The 22,291-nt window shown below is 35.9% G+C and overlaps 1 protein-coding gene across 12 annotated transcripts in view; it reads right to left on the bottom strand.

Annotated features, from left to right (window-relative positions):
- The window catches only part of KCNT2 (potassium sodium-activated channel subfamily T member 2), a 141,549-nt gene that overhangs the window by 102,113 nt on the left and 17,145 nt on the right, over nucleotides 1-22,291 (bottom strand). For all 12 annotated transcript variants that reach the window (XR_003992526.1, XR_003992527.1, XM_030493971.1 and 9 more), the window contains exon 2: nucleotides 5,063-5,142. Coding sequence is in view for 10 of the 12 variants with exons in the window: in XM_030493971.1 (XP_030349831.1) it covers nucleotides 5,063-5,142 (80 nt within the window). In the remaining 2 variants the exon portion in view is untranslated. The remainder of the gene's footprint in view (nucleotides 1-5,062; nucleotides 5,143-22,291) is intronic.

The following is a 22,291-nucleotide window of genomic DNA, read 5'->3' as shown; positions in this document are numbered from 1 at the left end:
TACCAGTTTTATGTTGTCTAACTTTCTTAAGTACAAAAGTCTATGTTTTTTTTCTTCTAGTTTTCAGCTGTGTAAATGTTAAGCTTGGTGTCAAACACTTCTGCATTGATAATGGCCTGGTTTCAAATCATCATTTGTAATTATCTATTGGCTTAAATGCTAAAAGAAAATAGTGCTTTTCTGATTAAAACCTACATCAGTACAAAGGGACGCATGCTCCTGCCTGTTGCCTTAAACTCTTCACTCTGAAATCTTAGTAGTGAAAGATCTAGAACTACTTATGTATTAAGATAAGTTCCATAGATCTGTTCCTAGCTATGCCTAAAAGTGCATCTCCACAGGAATGGCTGTTTCCCACAGAATATAAGGCAGGGTTTTCCCAACAAATATGCTTTCATCCAAGGATTATATTTAACATAGATGCATAGTGCATATCATGGATTGGGTTATATATAAAGTAAGGTGATATGCTAGGTTTTGTACCACATGTGATTGGGTTGGTTATTACAATACAAATATGTAAGAAAGGCTTCAAGTCTGTCCTATTTCAGAAGGTCACCTCTCCTAGTTCTGTATGCCTCAGCCTTTAGAAATAGGATGTGCTGTCAAAGGGAGCGTATTTGGTTACCCCTGTAATAATTAACGTAGAACTACCAAATAAGTACTCTCTGGTTGAAATCTTCTGTAGTCTCATAGTTGGAATGTCACCTGTGAGTTGGAAGAAATGCATTTATTCCACTGCCACAGAGATCAAGGATTACAAATATGGGAAAGAGAGTACAGTCACTAGACAAGGCATTTAAAATAGCTTTTCATTTATTACTTGGTTACAAAGAAAGCGTTTCATGTTTATGTTTGCTGGCTGACTATTTTTGTCTTCTATTCTACATGCTGTCAGTGGATCAACGTGGTCTGCTTGACTTAGTTTCTTCTTTTCCATTCACAGCCAGATGGTTCAAGTAGCAGGGTCATTTGCACAGAGTATGTCTATGTTTTGATACTGGTGCCTGAAACTTGTATTCAGCTACATCAGCCATAGACTCTTATCCAGTTATGAATTGTTCAATAAGATTGTCACGTAACCATGGTGTTGCATCCTTTGTCTTCTTTAGAAGAAAAAGAAATTGCTAACAGTTCAAAATCTGTTTGTTTTGTGAAATAAATGTAACCATGTCAAACATTAATGTTTCCTTCTCAGCTTGAACAAGTACTAGATTTTTTTTTCAGGCATTTTTAAGTACAGAGTGATACATTCCACTTCACCAGTCACTGACTGCGACTTTCACTTTTATTATAAATTCTTGATGACTCTCTTAGAAGCATTTTAGGAGATTAATCCTCTGTTTTAAAGACCTGATTTAAATCAAAGCGAAAGTGACACAGATACCAGCTGAAGTTTTTACGATCACGTTCTGTTATTCCTTTCTCATAAATCTCTAACGTATTTTTCGTTTTTACCAAAATCATCTAAGTAGCAGCTGGCTTTAGGAGTTGAATCAAAATATAGTGTTAATAACTTATATCCTGGTGATGGTTATCATTTATTCCCTCTTCACTGAACTGAATCTTCATTTATTTTTTCCCTTTGAGATTTATTCTGGGCTGTGATAAAGCCATGTGTGATCTTGGCAAGCACAGGCAAGTCATACCAGTATTTCTTTTTCTTTTTTTTTTTTCCCTCTCTTTATATATATGAATATTTTTAAGAGTGTGTGGTGGGGTTTTTTGCGGGGAGGTGGCTGGCTGACACCTCTGTAAAATGCTTTTCATGCACTGGTTGAACTTAATTTGATATGTGCTTGCAGAAGATTGAGTGAAAGCTAGGTTGACATTAGATATAGATGAAGGCTTGTTTTATCAGTTTATACAAATACTTCCAAAACCAGAATAATGAATGAACCAGTTTATATTTCATGCTACTGGTCTGTATACGATTTAGATCAGAATAGTATTCTCTAGCAAATTCATATAAATTCTAAAGATGACTGCTCTGGTTGACAAAACCACGTGATACTGCACTCTGATGTGTTAAATTCACTTGTAAAGTCTTAAGGATTAGCAGAAATTGTTTGGTGAACATGTGTAGTTTTAGTTATACCATCAGAAAATTTGCTGATATATTGCCAATTATTTCCTCAATGATAGCAATCATATCTTTAATATCTTTAGTATGTGAAGGAAGGTTTTCAGTGCTCTCACTGAACACTAAGTAAGATGTAAAGGGTAATATCTTTATTTATCAACTCCCCAAGGCCACTAGGCAACAGAATCCTCCAGTTTCAATGGAGGATTGAATGAGTACACCTGGAATGAGTGTCAGGTTACTATCCTGGCAGGAGATTTTTAGAGACTGTATTCTGGGGAATTCTGGTTGTGAGTGTTTGGACAAGAGCCAAGATCTGTTTGATTGAACTTGCTAATTCTGAATGCATTGGTTTGGGGATGTTTTTTTTTATTTTTTTTTTTTTCCAGTTAGTACAGTAATAATTTTGCTATATTTCTTGTTTCTTTCTCCCGAAAATTGCCTTGTTTAATGTCTAATTGTTGGTTAAGCTTCTTGTAGCACGAGAACCAGTAGCAGTGCTTGTGGGGTTGTAGTGGGAAATGCCATGCCGATACCATATGCTTCTCTAAGTACAGTAAGCACACTCATTTTCAACTTGCTTTCTGCAGACTGGCTCCATAACTCAACAGTAGAAGAAACATGCCTCATATTTTAGAGTTTTCCTTTGAGTCCTCTCCTGAGGACCTGTCAGAAAAGAAGGTGCCCATAATGACAGTGTCTCTACTAGCTGTCTACAGGAAGAACTCTTGAATGTGTTTTTATTTGTTAATCAAAAACACAGCATGCTTCTGTAGAATTTATCTCAGCTCTGTATGGCATGACTGTGTAGGAAAATTCATCAGAACCTGAATTTTTCCAGCAATCATCAAGCAAGCTAAACAGGAAAATTCTTGTGCTGCTTGTCTATAGCATGAACCTATCTCTAATAGGATGAATTAATAGCTGCTTCCCATTCTCTTTCTTATTTCAAATAAAATTCCATATCATTCCAGTGCTTCAGACCCGTATATCACACCCAATCAAAACTTAATAGAGACGTCCCAGGACCGTAACTTACTACAGTTCTCTTAATATACTTAGCCAGAAGAGTATACACTTGGCAAAGGAATGGCCATGAATTCATAGTGATTAACTTCTGGGTAATATTTGTGCTGATGATCATAAATTTATCTATTTTTATCTGTACAGGATCAGCAGTTCTGTCATCAAAACATATATCTGTATATACATATTTTTTTAATCTTGCTAAGATCTAAGTAGGGAGAAAAATCTTTCACTTAAGCAACAAGGTACTATTCAGAACCTTGCCTTCTTACAGTGAAAAGAGATTAGTAAGTCAAGTCATAACTTCATAGATGTTCTTAGTAGTAGAGTTTATCAACTCCCTGTTTTGTGGACTAGATTGGAAACAAAAAGGCTATTTATTACTTACATCTTCCTAGACTGCCTTTCTAGCCAGGAGTAATACTCCTTTGTCGTTTAAGATGCTTTTTTATTTTGTGTCTGACTCCATTACACACTATATCAGTGATGTCAGACGTCAACGGCTATAAAGATATAAAACAGTTAAAAGGCGTATACAGTCACAGGGAGAAAAGTAGAAGAGAATTAAAATCATTTGAGAAGCTGTAGTGCAATTAATTAAATTTAAAATGTAAATCTAGTTAAAGTCATTTATCTCTAAGGAATCACAGAATAGGTGAGGTTGGAAGAAATGTCGGGAGGTCATTTTGTCCAAACCCCCCGCTCAAGTAGGGCAACCACAGCTGGTTGCCCAGGGTGGTGTCTAGACAGTTTTTTAATACTTGTTTGGAGGGAGACTCCACAACTACATAAAAAAATATATGAGCAAAAATTTATTCTTTGCAACACAGATATGTAAACATAGAGTATGAAATTGTTCTTCGTGCATGTCCTTTCTTTATTCTATGCATAATGAGGTTTAGTACATGTTCTCTTCATGTTAGCCAAAATGCAATAAGAGAGCCCTCAAGCGTGATAATACAGAATAAGAAACTTATTTCAAATAAAAAAAACTTAAAAAATAATCTCTCTTACAAATAGGGGATCTTATGGTCTGTCTTATTTTTAGAAGTTATCTACTCTCACAAATTTTGTTTATCTGAGGTGTCTTTAGATTGGGACACCAAAATAGTTTGTTCTTTTCTCCCTTCTGTCCTTTCTCAGACACAGAGCCCTGGAACCATCTTAACTGTATTACAAAGGCCAAAATGTATTCTTTCTATTCCAAAACCTTTATGTATCAAACTATTGTAATTTGAGTTCTTTACAGGTATAGGACAAATGGAGGCAAATTCAATCCTGCTACATGGACATGGAGGAAAATTTAAGTCAGTTGCTGCTCTTCCCTAGCTATGAACTCCACTGGTCTAATCAAGATTCGATAACATACTATGCTTCCGTCCCCTTGGACCAGCTGCATGGATGTATTTAAAAGTATTAATATCTTAGTCCCTCCATGTTATTCTCCTATATGACAGCCTATGGTATCATGTTCAGGAAAAGGAGGTATGTCCTTCCCATTAGTTTCCTTTCCAAACTGTGGGGTTTTTTTTAGTAGAGATCAATTCTAAAATTTCTTTAGGAATACTTAATAAAACTGAACACTTCAAAAAGCTAGGTACTTCTGCAGCTTTTTTTCCTCCAGTATCTTAGAGGCTATTTGATTTCCTAGACATAAGGTCATGACTTGTCAATGAGCATTGTAATGTCACATCCATGCAAATTAGTCAACTTGATCACAATACAGAAATAAAACCATGTCACTGAGTATTTGAGTCTGCAAAGTCAATACATTGTTTTTAAGTTTAATACTTTCTGAATTTGTTTTGGATATTATGTAAAACTGACTCCTCTGTGGGATAAAATTTTAGCTCAGAAGAAAATAAATGATAACTTTGCTGTTGCCTTCAGTGGAACTGGATTCTACTCAAAGTATCACAATTATGCTTAACAGAAATTAATCCAACTGCTTACTTGATCTTTGGTTTTTGATGAAGAAGAGCTTTAGTCTCTCTTTAAATGTATTTTCATTCATATAGAATTCAACTTGCACCCTGAAATATAAAAGGAAGTATTAGAATTGAATATTAAAGATAATTTATTTTTTCAAAATAAATTTTCTCTAATTATCTGTTCTTTATATATAACTGGAGGAACATAGAGTATTCAGCCAAAAGTTCTCTGAATTTGAATGACTGATGTCAGAAGATTAAAAAACAAAACAAAAAAAAAGGGGGGGTGAAAAAGCTTATCCTCTTTACATGCAGAATAATTTTCATGTTACTTGGATGCTCTATACTTCAAAATCAGAAGCATCTACATTTTCAGTATTTTCATTGGAAGACTGTTCTGTCTGCATCTTTGTAAGGAAAATTTCCTTGATGTTCAGGTTAAACCTTCTATCTCATTCTAAATTCCTTACTGAAAGAATTGTATTTTGATGATGATTCTTTTTTCTATCTTGTTCATATCTCTGTTAAGTGTTCACTTGTTTGTGTTCACCATTAATCAAATGCTCATGCACCAAATAACCACCTCTCTGAGCTTTGCTTTTGTCACAATGAAATACTGAGGCCTGAAAGCAAAATTATGTTGCAGTCATACGATATTATACACAAAATAATCCCCCTTCCTTATTACATTAAAACAACAGTAACATCTTTATTCCTCCCTTCCCCCCAAATCTGCCAGAATGTATTTCATGTTTCTGTCCCTCAATTCAGTCTGAGTATAGCTCATGCAATAATTCTGCAGACTAGAAGAGAGAACTGTTGCAGAGGCTGGCAAGCGGAAAAGGTGTGCATTAGCTGTATAAAAAAAACTTAGGCCATTTCAGAACTCTGGAGCTGTACAGCATTAGTTCCATTTCCACTGAAGTCCCTGCTCTACCCAACTGGCTGGATCTCCCTCACCAGTCCCAGCACTCCTCCAACAATGAATCACTTTAACCCCAGCACAATTTCAGTGCCTTCCCGAGAAGTCAGTCCTCACTTACAGAACTGTTCTACTATTGCTAAAGAATAAAGTGATACCACAGAAGTGAGTTACTCCCTTATGTCTCGCTTTCTCTGTATACCATCATGTGTTGCAGAATTGCATATGCCTTTTCTGTGTATAGGCACACTTGCCTTTATTTCCATAATTCTTTTCAGCAATCCTTCATCAAATGAGTTGTACTTCAATTATTTGTTCTTATCTGTACTATTGTATTTTGCAAGCAGGATCCTGACTTCAGTTTTTTCCTTCTTGCCTGTGAAGCCTTTGCTGAAACAATTTTTGTATAATCTAATGTTATCTGTAGTCTCTCTCTTCCCCTCAAATACTTGTCGTATACCATATATGTCTGTACACTTACAGAATTGGAGGATTATTTAGTTACGGGCCTAGAATGGATGCCATCTCAGGTAATGTGACTTCTTCATTCTTGCTTATTTACTACCAGAAGTTTAGGCATATAACTTTGTAGAATAGGGTCAGCATGTCATAGAAAGAAGGCTTTCTATGACTCAGTGAGGTCAGTTAATTTTAGCTAGTCATTTAGCTTTGGTGTGGTTTATCATCGTATTCCTTGTAGAATAGAAAATTACTGTTTCCTATTCAGATGAAGCAAAAACATAACCTTATTTTTAAGAATCTATATTGGAACTAGGCTCTAAAACTTACAGAACTTTGTATTTATTTCTGTGCAATGACACATTTGACACAGTGGTTAGAGCAACCCCTACCCTAGATAATCTTTTCTGCCCTATCTGGCTCACCTCTCTGTGATAAGATCTTTAAGCAGTTGGAATTAAAGAGGAGGAACCCACCTGCCCTGTGCTTTTTAAATGGAGAGTAGCTTCAACTGCATATTTCGAAGAGCTTGGGCACAGAGGAATGTCCTAGAAACTGCCACCGAACTAGAGGAAAGGCCCATCAGATGAAGAGCAACTTGTTTCTGGGCTTTTATTGAGCTTAAATATAGACTAAGTGTTGTGCTGTTCAAGACTTCAGGAGTCACTGACATTAACAGAAGCACAAGTTAGTTGGTAACCTTAAGGGAACTGAAGGAAGCATGACCAGAGGTTAATCAGTATGTGAGCAGGTTTGTGGAGCCCTGAGCTCTGCTTCAGTTCTTTTGTGCTCATTTCCCAAGGCACTTACTATCAATGCAGTGACAGTTTTAGTGGGATATATATCCCATTATTTGGCAGCTGCCACGTGCTAAATGTATATACTTATTCTTCAAGGACGTATTTTAGTAGGCAAACAAAGTGGTACAAGCTATTGAAGTAAGGAATGTTTTTAAAAGGTGCACCGTATCGGTGATCTTTTACACATTTTAAACTAGTCTCAGATTTTTCAGTCAGAAAATTACAATAGTCACTTATCATTAAAGAACAACATGTTAACAGTAAGCCATCATTTAATGATAATGAGGAAAGAGGATGTGGGAGCTAATCACCCTCCTATCACTACCATTCTGAATTGCTCTGATAGCCTTCTAACAGCTGTCTACTTCTCTTTTCTTAGCAACCTGTGCTCACAGCAGACTAGGATTCCACAGTGCAGCAGTTTCCATGGCAAAATGAATTACGAATGCTGCTAACACCACTTTTGTGGCTCAACTCCTCCTTCCCTTGACTTTTTTAAACTTCAGCAAAAACTGCATGGGGCTTCTACATTTGCAGGAAATACATAATCGTGTATCTATAATCAATGTATGCTTTCATGATACATAATACAGGCAGAATATTTCACTTTGTTTCTTAAAGGTTACTATTTCCTAAGTAAAGCTAGGAATGAACGGGTGAAGGAGCCACTGGCAGAGATAAGGATAGAAACCTCCAGATACTGTTCCTTCCCAATATTCTGCTTTTTATTTTTACAAAGAAAACTCATTCTACTTGAACATTTGTTTTAATCTTTTAATAATTAAAATTTTACTCATTTTACTTTTATTTGCTCTTTTCTGTATTTTTCCCACTATGAAGTGTAACCTAAAAAAGGCTTATTTTGGGAACATAACACAAATTCTGATCCTTATTGAAAATGCACAAATACATGGCTAATATACCTGTGGCAAAACCAACTGAAGTTATGATTCTCTAGAAAACATAGTGTGTTTTTTGGTTTTTTTAACCTTCTTAAAATTAAATACCACTAACAGTAGTCTTCCCTAGTTTAAAGCCAAAGAACACTGATGCCAATGGAATCTTGCAAATTGCAAGAAGCATCTTGAAGTACACAAAGTACAAATATACATTGCACTCTTCTAATTCACTCAAGATGTAATTTGAGTAGTACATTTTAATGTAATACAAAGTATAGCAGGAAAATACTAATTCATGCCAAGGACACTAATGCAAAGCACTTCTCGTGACTTTAAATAACTGGGACCAATCTGTCTGCACTCCAGTTACTTAACTAATTTTGTCTGCATTTTTTCCATTGCTATTTACAATGTCATCCTTACTCCCAGTAATGGGAGATACAGCCATGTTTTCCTATAGTAACAATATTACCTTGCACCCTCAGATCTACAAATTGTCTTTCTTTTGTGTTAGAAAATAGCATATTTGGCAAAATTAATCCCTTCAAAAATTAAAGTATAAGTGGATTTCTCACTACATGCATGCTAAGAGCTGTAAATATTTATGTTGACTACTTCTTGACGTTAGAATCAAGAAAAGTTGTTAACTGTACAAATAGAGCCAGTCTGCAGAAAAGTACATCAGTTTAAGTCCATCTTTATGGGAAGGGACATTTCATGTTTTTCCTACAAAAAAAGGCTTGTAATAGAGACAAAATATGTTTTTTATTGTGATTTTCCAATCCAATATATGTGAAATCCTGTTAGATTACAAACCTGAAAGTTTATTATGTAGGGTGTAGATCGGTGCTTAGAAATTAAGCATTTGAAGTGCTATTATTAGAGCTTATTTTACATTAAAAAAAGGGGGGGGGCGGGCATTTTTTTCCTCTTAGCTTTTAATAAAAGATTAGTATTTTTTTTATATTTTTATATAAAATATATATTTATATAATATATATTTATATATAAAATATATATTTATATAAAATATATATTTATATAAAATATATATTTATATAAAATATATATTTATATTTTTATATAAATATATATATTTTTATAATTTTAGTATTTTATAGTATTTTAATGAAGCCTGTCTTGGGTAGCAGCTCTCAAAGTTTTGAAAGTTCTGAAATACTCAGAACTCTGATTTTGTTTACAGCTTCACAGAAAAATGGTGATTTGACTTTCCAGGCCTGCTTGTTCTGTCAGAATCAATATGAGAGATCAAGACCACTTGTTGAATGATACCTCATCATACTGTGCTGAAGGAAATGGATGTAAGATGCTACTTCTCCATTACTGGTTCTTAACTTGGGGAGGCCTTCTGTTTGTTTCTGGGAGGAAATTGGTCATCAGTTGCATAGGTCATGATGAACAGTGAACAGATGAAGTTCTGAGTTTTTTACTTTGTCTCCATGCTAAATGACAGCATCCCAAAACAAATGGTAATAATTGTGGGAAGGAGGGTGCTTCATCCTTCCCTGGGGGAAGGAAGGGTGCTTCCAATCAGTGTTGCCTCCCATTGATTGGAAGGACAGAAAAGATGCTATTTCCTTTGCAGCCTCCTAATTTGGTACTCTATTCTTGCAGTGAAAGCAGGATATGAAAGAGTTGTGGAGATCAGGGCCTCATCATTTTTCTGGGTACTTTAGGACATAGTCTTTAAAAGCTACATTGCTACTGAAGCTGTTTGCCATGCACTATGCTGATAAAATCTAACATTTGCAATATGACACTGCATTTTCTTAAGGATGAATTCTAACAAGTGTAGAATAATTAAAACTGAGAGGTATAAGGTCATCTTCTGATAGGGGGTTTTCTGTTTGTTATGAATATTTTCAAGATCTCTGCAGAACTGTGCTTGTGCAAAACTGTCTTCTAGATTCTTTATAATATCTAACATTGTGAATGTACATAACACAACACAGGTTCCACACTTTCTAACAATTGCCTTGTAGTATGCCACCTATTACCTCTATTTTCCCAAACTAAATTCTCACAGTACTTCTCTAGAACAACTTATGCAGTGTAATTGTCTGGTCCAAATCTCAACTGCCACGTAACAGACATGTTTGGTTGTCTTAAGAGTGTATGCTCTGACATCTGTACCTGGGTGTTTCTTTTTTTCTGTTCTTTCTATGTATATATTTATTTAAAGGTTACCTTCTAAGTTAGTGAATCTTAGTTAATCTACTTAGTGAAGTTTTTTCAGACATACTTACATTCGCTTGATTATGTAATTGGATGTTACCATAACTAATGGATTTGTAGAGATCGGGTGTTATCAGTGTCATCGTAAAAATTCTCTGTATTGATAAAGATAGAAATAGCATGAACTGAGCTCAGCTTAATCACAAGTTACAGAATAAAGGATCAACGATGTATAAATAACCTTGTAGCTTAGAACTGTATGTGTGCTTAGACCCTTTTTACTGTGTCTTTCTAATAAGTGCTGCTTGTTTCAATTGAAAGAAATCCAAGATAGCATCAGAAAATAGGCCAAACTGAAATTTTCAGGCTGCACAAAGTAAAAATTGGCATCTGCAACCACAGGAAAATATTTTCTAGGTAAAAGCAAACTTTCTTAACTGATCAAGAGAAAATGCTAAAAATTTCAGCCCTTAATTTTTTCTTCATTACAATTCGAATAGTGTATGTGTATCTATAAGATATCTTAAAATCTGATGGTGAGATAGCTTCATGTTCCTTTTTACAATCAGCTGGCCTCGGTTACATAAAACCGTCTTCATGAAATCTATACAGGTCCGTGGCAGCAATTTAATATTACCACAATAGAAATATGAAATTACATTATTTTTCAAACTCTTCTGTGCAAAATATCTTCATTTTCCCGTTCCTTTGAGGGAAAGATTTTAAGGGAAGACTGATGGCAAGTGACTGAGCCTCAGTAGTGGGTAGCGTGCATGCTTTTCAATCAAATAATCGTACTTTAAAAAAAAATCCTCCACTCACAATCAATCTAGCAAATTCAAAAAGGAAATTATCACTTCAGTCCCAGACCCATGAAAACCAGTGACAGCTTCACCACTGTAGTAATGGTGTGGTAATAAATGAATTTGCAATCTGTATTCTTTGTCATTAGAAACTTTTCTGTTTCGGAGGAAAAAAAAAATTCTATGTTGCTTTACTTTGGGGAAAAGAAACTGCAGAGCATCTCCCTCCATTTTAGTGGCCCTGCAAATACCAAACACTTGACTCTGTGCTGTAAATACACTTTCCTATTGCAAATCTATTGCCTAAAGTTAAAAAGTCAATAGATCATATGTGAATGATTCATTAAGAAATAGTGGACTTTTAAGCTAAACTTTGCAAGGAAAATCACGCAAGGAAGATACTTGACAAGTTTGGTAAAACTTTTCCTTTTCCCCTCCTTCCCCTGCAAGGCTACAAGGGGAGGAAGCATAAATATTTTAAAGTGAATTTATTGCATGTGAAAATAGCTTTTTTTAACCTCTGGGCAAAAATACTTCATGAGTAGGATATACGCAGCACAGAGCTACTGCAATGAAAATCCATTATGTGAGGTCTTTTAACTGTGTAAATCTCAGAGAACTCTGAGTAACGGGGTATGCTTCATGAGGTTTGATTCCAGATGCTGTTCAGTTGTACGTAGTTGTGCCAATTAACCATACCTGAATAGCAGGAACGTTCATTCGGGTTTATTAATAATGTTGGTAACTGCTTGTCAAAAGGTGACTTGAAACAAACTTGTTGAATACCAAGCATACTTTGGTAACACATTTCTGTTACTGTCAGCCTGGATTTAACTCTTTATTTAGACTGTTAGGAGCAAAAGACAGAGTAACCCATTAAAATATACCATATATTTATATTTTTGTCTGCTCAAATCTTATTCTCTGTTCACCAGGACAATTTCTCTATTGCTTTCCTAAAATTATTCTTCTATACCAATTTTCTCTTTGCCATTCAAAAACATTTAATTGTTTCAAGGGAAGGGTTGCTTTGCTATGAAAGGCAACAGGACAGCTGGTGATTCATGAGTAATGAAACTGCATTAGGAGGAGGAGAAGAATTCATGTGCCTAACATGCTCTTTTCCTCTGTATCACAACTACATGTGTCCCCACCACCTGCTGATGTTCTAAAACAAAAGTTAGATGACATATCCTTCTCCTACAACTACAGCAGTGAATCTATTCTCTCTGTGATAGGTGAGGCATGTGTACGGTACAAGCAGCCTGCCTGGGTACCCTGCATACACTGTATGAATGAATTAGAAATTACTGTTCTTAGAGTAACAACACACCTCAAGTTGTTAATTTCAAATTTAACAGCATTCTTCTATGACAGTATTGCAATGCTAATCATTGCAAACCTTCTGTTTGAAGCTATTTATTAATGCTTACTAAACTTCTGTCTGTTGTAATACTGTCAATTAATTGTTACCTTAGTAAGGCTCTTTTTCTCTCTCTCAAAAAAAACCAAAACCAAACAAAGTTATTTCCCCAAGTAGACCTACTTGTGTCTACACTAAAGACAGTCTGCAGGGTCAGGGGCAGTTTTAGGAGTTGTGTGTAGCCTCTAACTTTTTCCTTTGGTCCTCTGAGATCTCTCTCCTGCTACTCCATGCTCAGCTCGCAATTAACTCTCCACCATCCTCTGATTCCAATTCCTCTTTCTTCCTATTCTTCCATCCACATTTTAGGAATATTTTAAATCCCTTCTTCAACAGTTTCTTTTCTCTACTTCCTTGCAGAATTCACCCTCTTTTTTTTCGTCCTCTGTGTACCAAAGAATTTTACTATTTCACTTGAAAACATCGAGAAAATGCCACACTGTCCTTCCTCTGGTTTCTTTTCTTTGCCCTAATTTCCTCTCTGGACCTTTGCTTTTGACACACTTTCTTCTTTACACTCAAACTGTCTGGAATTGTAACTCAGGACTCTGCTTTTCCTCCTTTCTTATCCTTTTCTGTTCTTCTTTGGAAACTTCCCTTCCTTCTGGTGAAAATCTCATTCTCTTACTTTTGCTTCTGCTTTTCCTTTTGCAGGAAGAACTCATTCTTTCCCATAGCACTGCTATTTCTAATTCCAACCACAGTCAAAACCAAAAGCTTTCTCTCTAGGCCTCCTTCCATGTCACTGTTAACAATTTCATGATCCTCTGTCACCAAGTGTCATTAATTTAGTGATGCCTATGGCAACTTCTTTCTTATTATCCATCTCCTTCTGCCACTTTATCTCTTAGTTTAATAGTAAACCTAAAAGTCATTCCTTTCCTTCTGAATTCCTAGTGATAAAAATCTTGGCCTCTGCCATGAGTACCTCTGGACGTTACTATTCTTAAACTTATAATTTCATGACCTTGAGAAATCTCAGTATTTTGAGATATTAGGCTTTCCTCTCCTCTTGAATTATTTCACCAACTTTCAGCCTACATCCCTATTGCACATTAGGATAGCCTAGAAACATCACAGCTTTAATAAATAAGCTCTGTAGCACTGCTTAAAAGCCATATGGGACCTCTTACTGTTGGTGCCATATAGCCCTTAAAAGACACTTCATCCTCAGGCCCATGAGAAACTTAATGGTGACCATGTAAGAAAATACCTTCTGTATGTTCAAAATAGGTGGATGGCAGTGATAGAATTGTATTGCTCCTACTCCAACGCTTAACACATGATGTTATTTCTCTGTAGGGTTTATTTTAATAAGTTTGGATTAAGTTTGCATGCTCTCCATTTAACAATTTTCTCTTACAAAGCAAGCAGCTAAACACTATGAGGGACATTGTCATGGAGATTATCCAGATAAAGATAGATAGAAACAGGTGTCCAGATAAATAGAAGCCTTAAACTGTTCCAGTAGATTTCTGTCATCTCTAGAATATTAAATAAATAAAAATCTTAGACACATTGCTTACTTCAGATATGGCAGTTTACAGGTACACACACCTTATATATGGAAAACCAAATACCTGTTAATGAAGCATGCCATCTTCGTTTAGGCTTAATAGGTTCTTACAACTTTTTTTTTTTTTCCTTTGTGTGCATAGGTCTCATTTTTAATGAGAGAAAGGATGAGCCCAGTATGTCTTGACTTCACAGAAATGCTGAGCAAATACTCTTCTTTGATTTGGACCCTTGCAAGTGACTCGAGTTAGCCTCTGATTAACAGAGAAATCTAAATCACTATTCACTTAAACTCTACTTCTCATCTGTAAGGCAAATGTATCTCAGTAGTCAGTTACTGCTCCTCTGCAAGTTATCTTCTTCTTTCTTCTCATTTTTCAAGATCGCCTCTTTTCAAAAGCAGCAAGTAGAACTGAACTGAGAGCTGTTCATACATGGCATCCTCACAGATCAGATTGCTTATCTCAGTTTTATTTTTACTTAAAAAAATAAGAAATTAAGATTTAGTTTTCTGAAAATGCAGCAGAAGGGAGAAGAAAAAAAAGAGCAGATGGATAGAAAAAAAAATCCAAAAATGGAACAAAAAAACCTTTGTGGGTGAATCCCAATCTGTCATTTTTTTAAGTATCACATCACCATATATAAAATATAATTTTATAGTTTTAAATATGACTCATTAATAAGTTACCTGAAACACAGAGCCAACTTCCTAGCAGGTCTGATCCAATGACCACTTATATCAATGGAAAGATTCTATTCACTTAGAGTTGAGTAAAGTAATCAAATAGTAAAAATATATTCAAACTAGGTATTTCCCTGTTGCTTTAAGGATGTAATTACTATTTTTCTTCCAAAACGAAAGCAATTTTCTTGCTATTTCAATTATACAATGTATTTTACATAAAACTGGCAGGTCAGTGTAAGATTCAGAAGAGCATATATATTGATTCTTCTCTAATGTAATTCCACAGCTTTTTGTTATCATCTTGCTTTATTATTACCTCTGTTTGCTGGCTTTTCTGCTTTTGTTGTTTTTTTGGGTTTGTTTGTTTTGTTTTGTTTTACTGAATTACATTGGTTATAGAATCATAGAATCGTAAGGGTTGGAAAGGACCTTAAGATCATCTAGTTCCAACCCCCTTGCCATGGGCAGGGACACCTTGCGCTAAACCGCGTGGTCCAAGGCTCAGTCCAACCTGGCCTTGAACACTGCCAGGGATGGAGCATCCACAACCTCCCTGGGCAACCCATTCCAGTGCTTCACCACCCTCACTGTAAAGAACTTCCTCCTTATATCTAATCTAAACTTCCCCTGTTTAAGTTTGAACCCGTTACCCCTTGTCCTACCACTACAGTCCCTAAGGAAGAGTCCCTCCCCAGCATCCTTATAGACCCCCTAATACTTGATAATCTTCAATTATAACCAACAATATATTCGGTGTTTCATGGAAGAATGCACAGCATAATTATATCAAGTCAGAAAACCAAATTTTGAAATGCTCAGGTTTGTTTTGGGTAATTTTCCAAATTGAAATTTTGGGATTCAGTAAATTAACCTACATTTTTACCAAAGACATAGTAAATTATAGGGAGGTATTAGCTGCACCTACCCAAAAGGAAATAGGAAAACTCTTAAACAACAGCCTTCAGTGTAAGCAGATGAATTTACATGATCTGTGTACGGAGTCTTACTCATTAACATTTCCTAAGGACAAGGAATGTTCTGAGTTCTAAGATAGAAATGTCAACATGTCATGTCAAAATCACAGGTTCCTGTTTTCCCTCTGAAAATTGTTTTGTTCAAGAAGGTAATTATATATTTCCTTTATTGTTCTATAAGTAGCAAATTAGTTGAATTCTTCCAAGGAAAATACGTTCATCAACCTAAAGAATAGTTTTGGTTTTGCCTTCATTTTGGTATCGCCTGGGTTTTCTGACCCAATTAAAAAAGAATGTCTGAAATTTCCTAAGTTTTTGTAGCCTTAAATTTATTTCCTCTACAACCATGCAAGACATGATGCTGCCTTTTGTATCACACTGACCTGATGGGATGTCATCTATATTCTGTGTCCTCCCTTTTGGGAGCTGTATTCTTCTCTGCCCTAACTTAGTTGTCATGATTCCTTTCTGAATAACTATATGGGGATCATAATGATTCTTAAGTATTTAACAGCTGCCCACAGAGTTCAACAGTAAAAATGGCAAAAATAAGGCCATCCTCCATGAAAATACTAAGAAAAGTTTTATAAGAAGCATCAGATGAATTAAAATAACCTGCAGTTTCAGAAAACATTGCATTTGTCCTTCAAACATGAAAGACTTTCTTCCCAAGTGTTAAGCTAAAAATGAGTACTTTCTACACTTAAGATCCTCCTTTTTTTAGTTGGCCACCAAAGAGGTATCTCTAAGTAATCTGACCTCTCTGACCCCATTCAGACTGACCTAGGGTTTTTTCTTCTTTTTTTAACACCTCCTAAAGCTGCTTCCTTAAAGACAAACAATGTCCATATTATGGATATTTGGAAGAGAAATTAAGCCCAAAATTTAGCATATTTCTCTAAAACAATTATAAACCTTAAGTGTATATAACTATTAACCTTGAGAAAATAACCTCTGAATGTATTGCAGTTGCTGGATCTAAAAATCCAGCTTCAAAATGAAGCCAGTGAAATGCCTTCTGTAGTTTCTGTGATGTGATACCAACATGATGCCTCAGAACTTGAATCACAGAATTCCCTCAAAATTATTCTGTCTGCTGTAGAAAAAGCCTTGCAGTTAAAATTCATCTCCAGTCAATGAAAGTTTGGCACTCAAGTCTACAGTTCACATTTGCCTATTCTGCAAATGTAGTGCAGGTATGAACTACATTTTTCAAAAATTAGTTGACTTTACTGCCAAGTCATGGGAAAGTAAGCAGCTAAATTCTTGAGACACTGTAACCTTCAAATACTTAGACCTTTACTTCCCTAGAATGAAGCTGTTGCTAATTTTAGTCTCCAGTGAGATTGCCTGTAGTCTGTATATACATCCCTCTATACCTGTGATACATACCTCTTTTGATTCCTTGATTGTTTGACCTATTGCCTGTTTCCTTCCGCAAAATTGTGGAATGTTTCTTCTTCTTAAGAGATGTGAAGGAAAAGTGCTCATTTTCACTTTCTGTTACCACCCCTGCCACTTACTCCCTTCCTTCCATCCCTAGTCCTCACAACTTCCTCTTGCCACCCCCAGCTGTCACCACAGTTTGCTTTGTCACCTCCTAATCCCTCCAGAGAAGGATATGATGAGTGTGGAATAAGTGCCAAAGCTGCTCTCCAGGGCCCTGTGCAGCAGACTCACTCACAGCAGTTTATACAGCATGAAGCAGGCTGCTTGAGTTTTATGCTATATGGAAGGTAAATCCATGTGTGCTTCTACCTAGCAATCTAAACATAAATATCTGGGTAGGACTGGCAAGTTAAGATATATTCAGAGAAATGACCCAAAACCTTTATATGACAGGTGGCATATAGTGCAGTAAGAGTTTAAATAAAAGTCTGACAGTCCAAATAACTACATGAAGGCCAAATGATAAAACTGATTACTTCTCCAGTTGTGTGTTTAAAAAAAAAAAACCCCAAACACTCAAAAAGAAAAAACCAAAACAAACAAACAAAAAACCCCAACAAACAAAACATAAAGCTGGAGGAAGCGGTAGCAAAGCCTCACAAAGAGACATACAATATGACAAATAAAAGCAGCTGCCCAGGATTTTAATGTGGGCAGTACCTTCTTTACACGGTGAGGCTCAGACCGATGAAACAGAGGGCACTTAGTTTCCTTACGTTTGCAACCTACAGTGGAGGGTATAGCAGCCCTGAAAGGAGGAGAAGCCCAAGCCTTGGGATTTCATTTGAGCTTGCTATAATTTGCACTGCAGAAAGAGCTGCGGCTAGAGGCCTGCCAGCACAGGTGTTCAGGACATGAGGCTAATTTAGACTGCACTTCTAGGACTACCAGTTTCAGTTTAAGCTAGCTGAACTCTTCAATGTTGTGGTGTATGAGTGATAAACTTGCAGTCATGTGTATACACAATATGGAAAATATGTGTTCACTGTGGAGTCTTTTACTAGTGTAGATTGGGGATCTCTACAGAAGCAGATAAATCATTAAGGAATATTCAGATTCATGTCTTCACTGAACCATCTATTTGGTATTTAGCAGCTTACTACTGGCTTCGAGGAAAATCGTGTACACGGTTTTTAGTTTACAGCTGCAGTAGCTGTTTGATTTATGTTTGGAACTAGATAGCTGTTTATCAACATGCAGTTTACTGTTTTCTCTACTGCTCTCAATAATGCAATTTCTTGCCAACTACTGTTAAATCTATCAGTACTGACCAATCAACACTTTATTTGCTTATTACCAGATTAACCAGTGGTACAGGTTTGTGTATGAATTAGATGTAAACACAAAATTGTTTTTGTCAACCATGTAAAATAGGCTTGTGCTGACTTTTGGCAGACAGCAGTATATACATTGTCAAGCCGGGGAAGTTTTATGACCAGTGTAAGAAGCTGCCATCTCCACAAGGGGAGTCTCTGCTCATGTCACCCTTACAAAGGGCTAATTTCCAGATGAGCCTGACTAGGAATTTGGTCTAATTTAAGACTCTATTCTTTCATTTGGAGAGTTTTCAGTTGAATCAGTTTGTTAATCAGACTAATCTTAATCATTGTGATTATCATAGCTAATGCAAAGACATAGCAAGAGCAAACACTCTGGGATAGTGGAAAAGGCTGTGATTACGAACTATCTCTTTGTATTGCTGTAAAAGATAAATAATCTGATGCCACAAACTTAATGGACCAATTCTTCAGTTGCCCAGATAATGAAAATAATGGGAGGAAAAAGTGAGTGGGGAGAAGACAACCAAAAACTCTAGACTGGAACTGTACAGTGTGATGCTTATGGAATTGCATTCATAAATGTGATTATAGATATCTGGGTTTATGTTGCTATTGAGTCTTTTTTAATTGTATTATCCGTAACTATGTTTAAAACTAAACTTTGATTTAGCATAATAAACTGTTCTGTTGTAATAAAATGTATTCATTACCAGACTTTTGCCAGCTATACCTACTTCCATCACTGGTCCTTAGCTAGTGAGCCTTTTAGGAAGGTCTTCTACTCATTCTGTAAAATATCTATTATTCATAATACAGTAATGATAGCTGTTATAGTTCTGTTACACACTCATTCAGATTTTTTTGCAATGGGCAAATTCATATACTCATAAATAGCATTTAAAAAATAAATTAGTTGGTTCATTTTTGTCTCCTTCAAATCTGGACAAATGTGATTATCTTATTTCCAGAATTCCCTAAATGGAGACAATATTTTTATAGACCAAATCCCTAACGAGTTTTCCTTAGTGCTAAAATATTTCCAAGTGAATTATGAAAAATCATACATCTGTCACTATTTGGGTGTAACAACTCCTACAGGGGTAGTTGAAGCTGTTTATTTGATCATGCTAATAATCATCTAGTCAGAGCCCATTTTACAAACGCAAGTTACTTCTAAGATAGTACAGATGTTTTTCTGCAACCTTTCCTTAATCACGCTGCCTGTATTAGGCTGTCTAATAACATTTACAAAATGTTAACTAATACGTAAGTTCCAGAGCACATTTTAGCACTTCAGAACACACTTTGGTATCATTAGGAGAATGTCCATGATTTGTTTGAAGAATAATTATAGTGATGGTAAGAACAAAATAGAGAGAATATAGGAATACACATGGGAATGGGCTGAATGTTGATGGAGGAGAAAGTGGGAAAAGAGGGTATAACAGAATGAGGATGTATTAAAATAAGCAACAGTGTGTGACTTGCTCTGCTCTTGCATTATCATTTCAGTGCCTGCTAAATAACCAACCAAACAGACCAGTTCAGTCTGCTAAATAACAGACTAAATAGTCTGCCTTGGTGCAGACACTCTTCAATTTTAAAAGAAACCTAATTGAGTAAAGGAAAATATGACTGGCAAAAATTAATATTGTAAGAGCTTTAACCCTTTTAACAATGAGAGTTAGAAAATAATCTTAACTTGCAGCTGTATAAATTTACAGTCAACTGAAACACTGTTAGCTTACTAAAGTAAAGCATGATATATTTCCTATTTCAGTTTGTACTGTTCATAAAATCAAAACTGATCCTTTACAGGCATAATTAGAACTGTGTTTGAAAGAAGTACAAGGAAGAAGATGCATAAACACAGTATTCCAAAAAAGAGGCTTTAATGTGATTTAGCACATCTTTTTTGTGCTAAACTGATTCTGGAGAAGTAGTAGTTACCCACAGTCAAGAGTCCCCTGTCCTACTCTACTGCACAAACACATACAGACACATGAAGTTTATCAAGCCCCTGTTCTGTCTAGAGGAAGGCTGTGTTCCATTTACTGCTGTAACCTTGTCTATTTTCCCTTCTGGCATTCTTCCATTTTCATCTTTGCTGTCTTCAAATGTTCTCTATGAAAGTGCTTCTCAAGCATCAGTCTTTTGCATGTCTTCAGGATGAAGGGTAGTTCAGTACCCTGAATTCTTCATTGCTTGATTCATATTTTATCTATACATCCTAGTCCTGTGCTCCATCTACTTGATGCGCGTTGCTTGACTTCTGCTACACTCTTTTTGAAATGGGAATTACAAGCTCCTCTGTTTCTCTAGTGCCTTTCTACAACGGTCTGACCTAGATTCAAGGTCTCTGGATTGTATCAAAATACAAATCATAATAAAAATATGAGGCAAGTATGTATGAAGTTCGGAATCAGAGTTTTGTATATCACAATGTTTTCCTTCCGATGTTCTTTTCTTCCTCCCATTTTGCTCTTTATGAACTCCTATGAATGCTTTGCTTTAAAAAAAATTAAAATGTAAGAGTCTCAAGGATCCAATTCTATAGCCACTTAAGTTGGAGAGCACCTTAACATTTCAAATGGACAGGAGATCGTGCTCAGTGTGGAGTGATTTCAATTTCTGTGGAGTTGCATACGCCATGTTCTTAGCACAAATATGTTCACACAATTCCTAATTGGGTGTGAACAGTATGCATATGCATTGTCAGGTATATGGTTAATGTTATTCAATGAATATCATAATTCTTCTTAGTTTTATATATTCTGGCTGTCATACTCCTAACATTGCTAAAATGTCAGGAGTTTCCAGGCACACAGACTAGGCTTCAATGCCAGATACTGAATTGACATATTTCGTAATCACAGAATTAGTGATAACAGTAAAGAATTAAAAACAGCAGCTAAATAAAATCATGGAAAAAGGCAATCAAATAGTCTTATAATGTACATTAGGAATGATAAAAATATAAGTGTCGGTTAGAATGTCAATGAGAGATGAAAAAGAGTAAATGGCACCCATGCCAAGACCTACAAGTTGGATTTAGCCTGGGAACAAACTAAGAATGAAGCGAATGACAGATATAAATAGAGTATGAGCTGTAGCACTCTGCTCCATTATGAGATAATTGGAAGAGATAGATAAGGGGGAAGTCTGAAGTGAACATCATGTACTTAAACTTTTATAAAGCATTTGAAAAGGCTCTCTGGAGATTGGTACCGAAGGTAAAAAATCAAATACTTATAATAAGGAAAAGAAGTAAACAACCCAAAAAGTAAATAAAGAGGGTTGATATAACACAAAGTGAGTGCCTGTCCTCACAGAAGACATTTTCCTTTGGAAACAGTAAAAATGCTATTTCAGCTACAGAAACATACTTTTCCCTTTTTTCCCCCTTTTTCCCCTCTCCTCTTCCCCTCTCCTCTTCCCCTCTCCTCTTCCCCTCTCCTCTTCCCCTCTCCTCTTCCCCTCTCCTCTTCCCCTCTCCTCTTCCCCTCTCCTCTTCCCCTCTCCTCTTCCCCTCTCCTCTTCCCCTCTCTTCCCTTTTCTCTGTTTTCTTTTTTTTAATGTTTTTAATATAATAGATTAGCTTGAAATCCAAAGAGAATAAGAACTGACTGAACAGGAAGGTAACTTAACTTGAAAAATACAATAGTACAAAACCCCTTTTCATAATGAACCTACAATGTTCCTTTAGATAGAAGAGAGAGAATCCTAATAGAATAAGCCACATAACTTCTTATAGACATAGCAAAGAGGCTGGTTGTACCTATAAATCAGAAGCAGGGTAAGCAAGACAAAATTTATCTTTATTGGCCTTGAACCCAGACAGTAAGG

Source organism: Strigops habroptila, chromosome 8 (assembly GCF_004027225.2).
Source record: "Strigops habroptila isolate Jane chromosome 8, bStrHab1.2.pri, whole genome shotgun sequence".
Classification (NCBI taxonomy): Eukaryota; Metazoa; Chordata; class Aves; order Psittaciformes; family Psittacidae; genus Strigops; species Strigops habroptila.
This window is presented reverse-complemented; position numbering and strand designations above follow the sequence as displayed.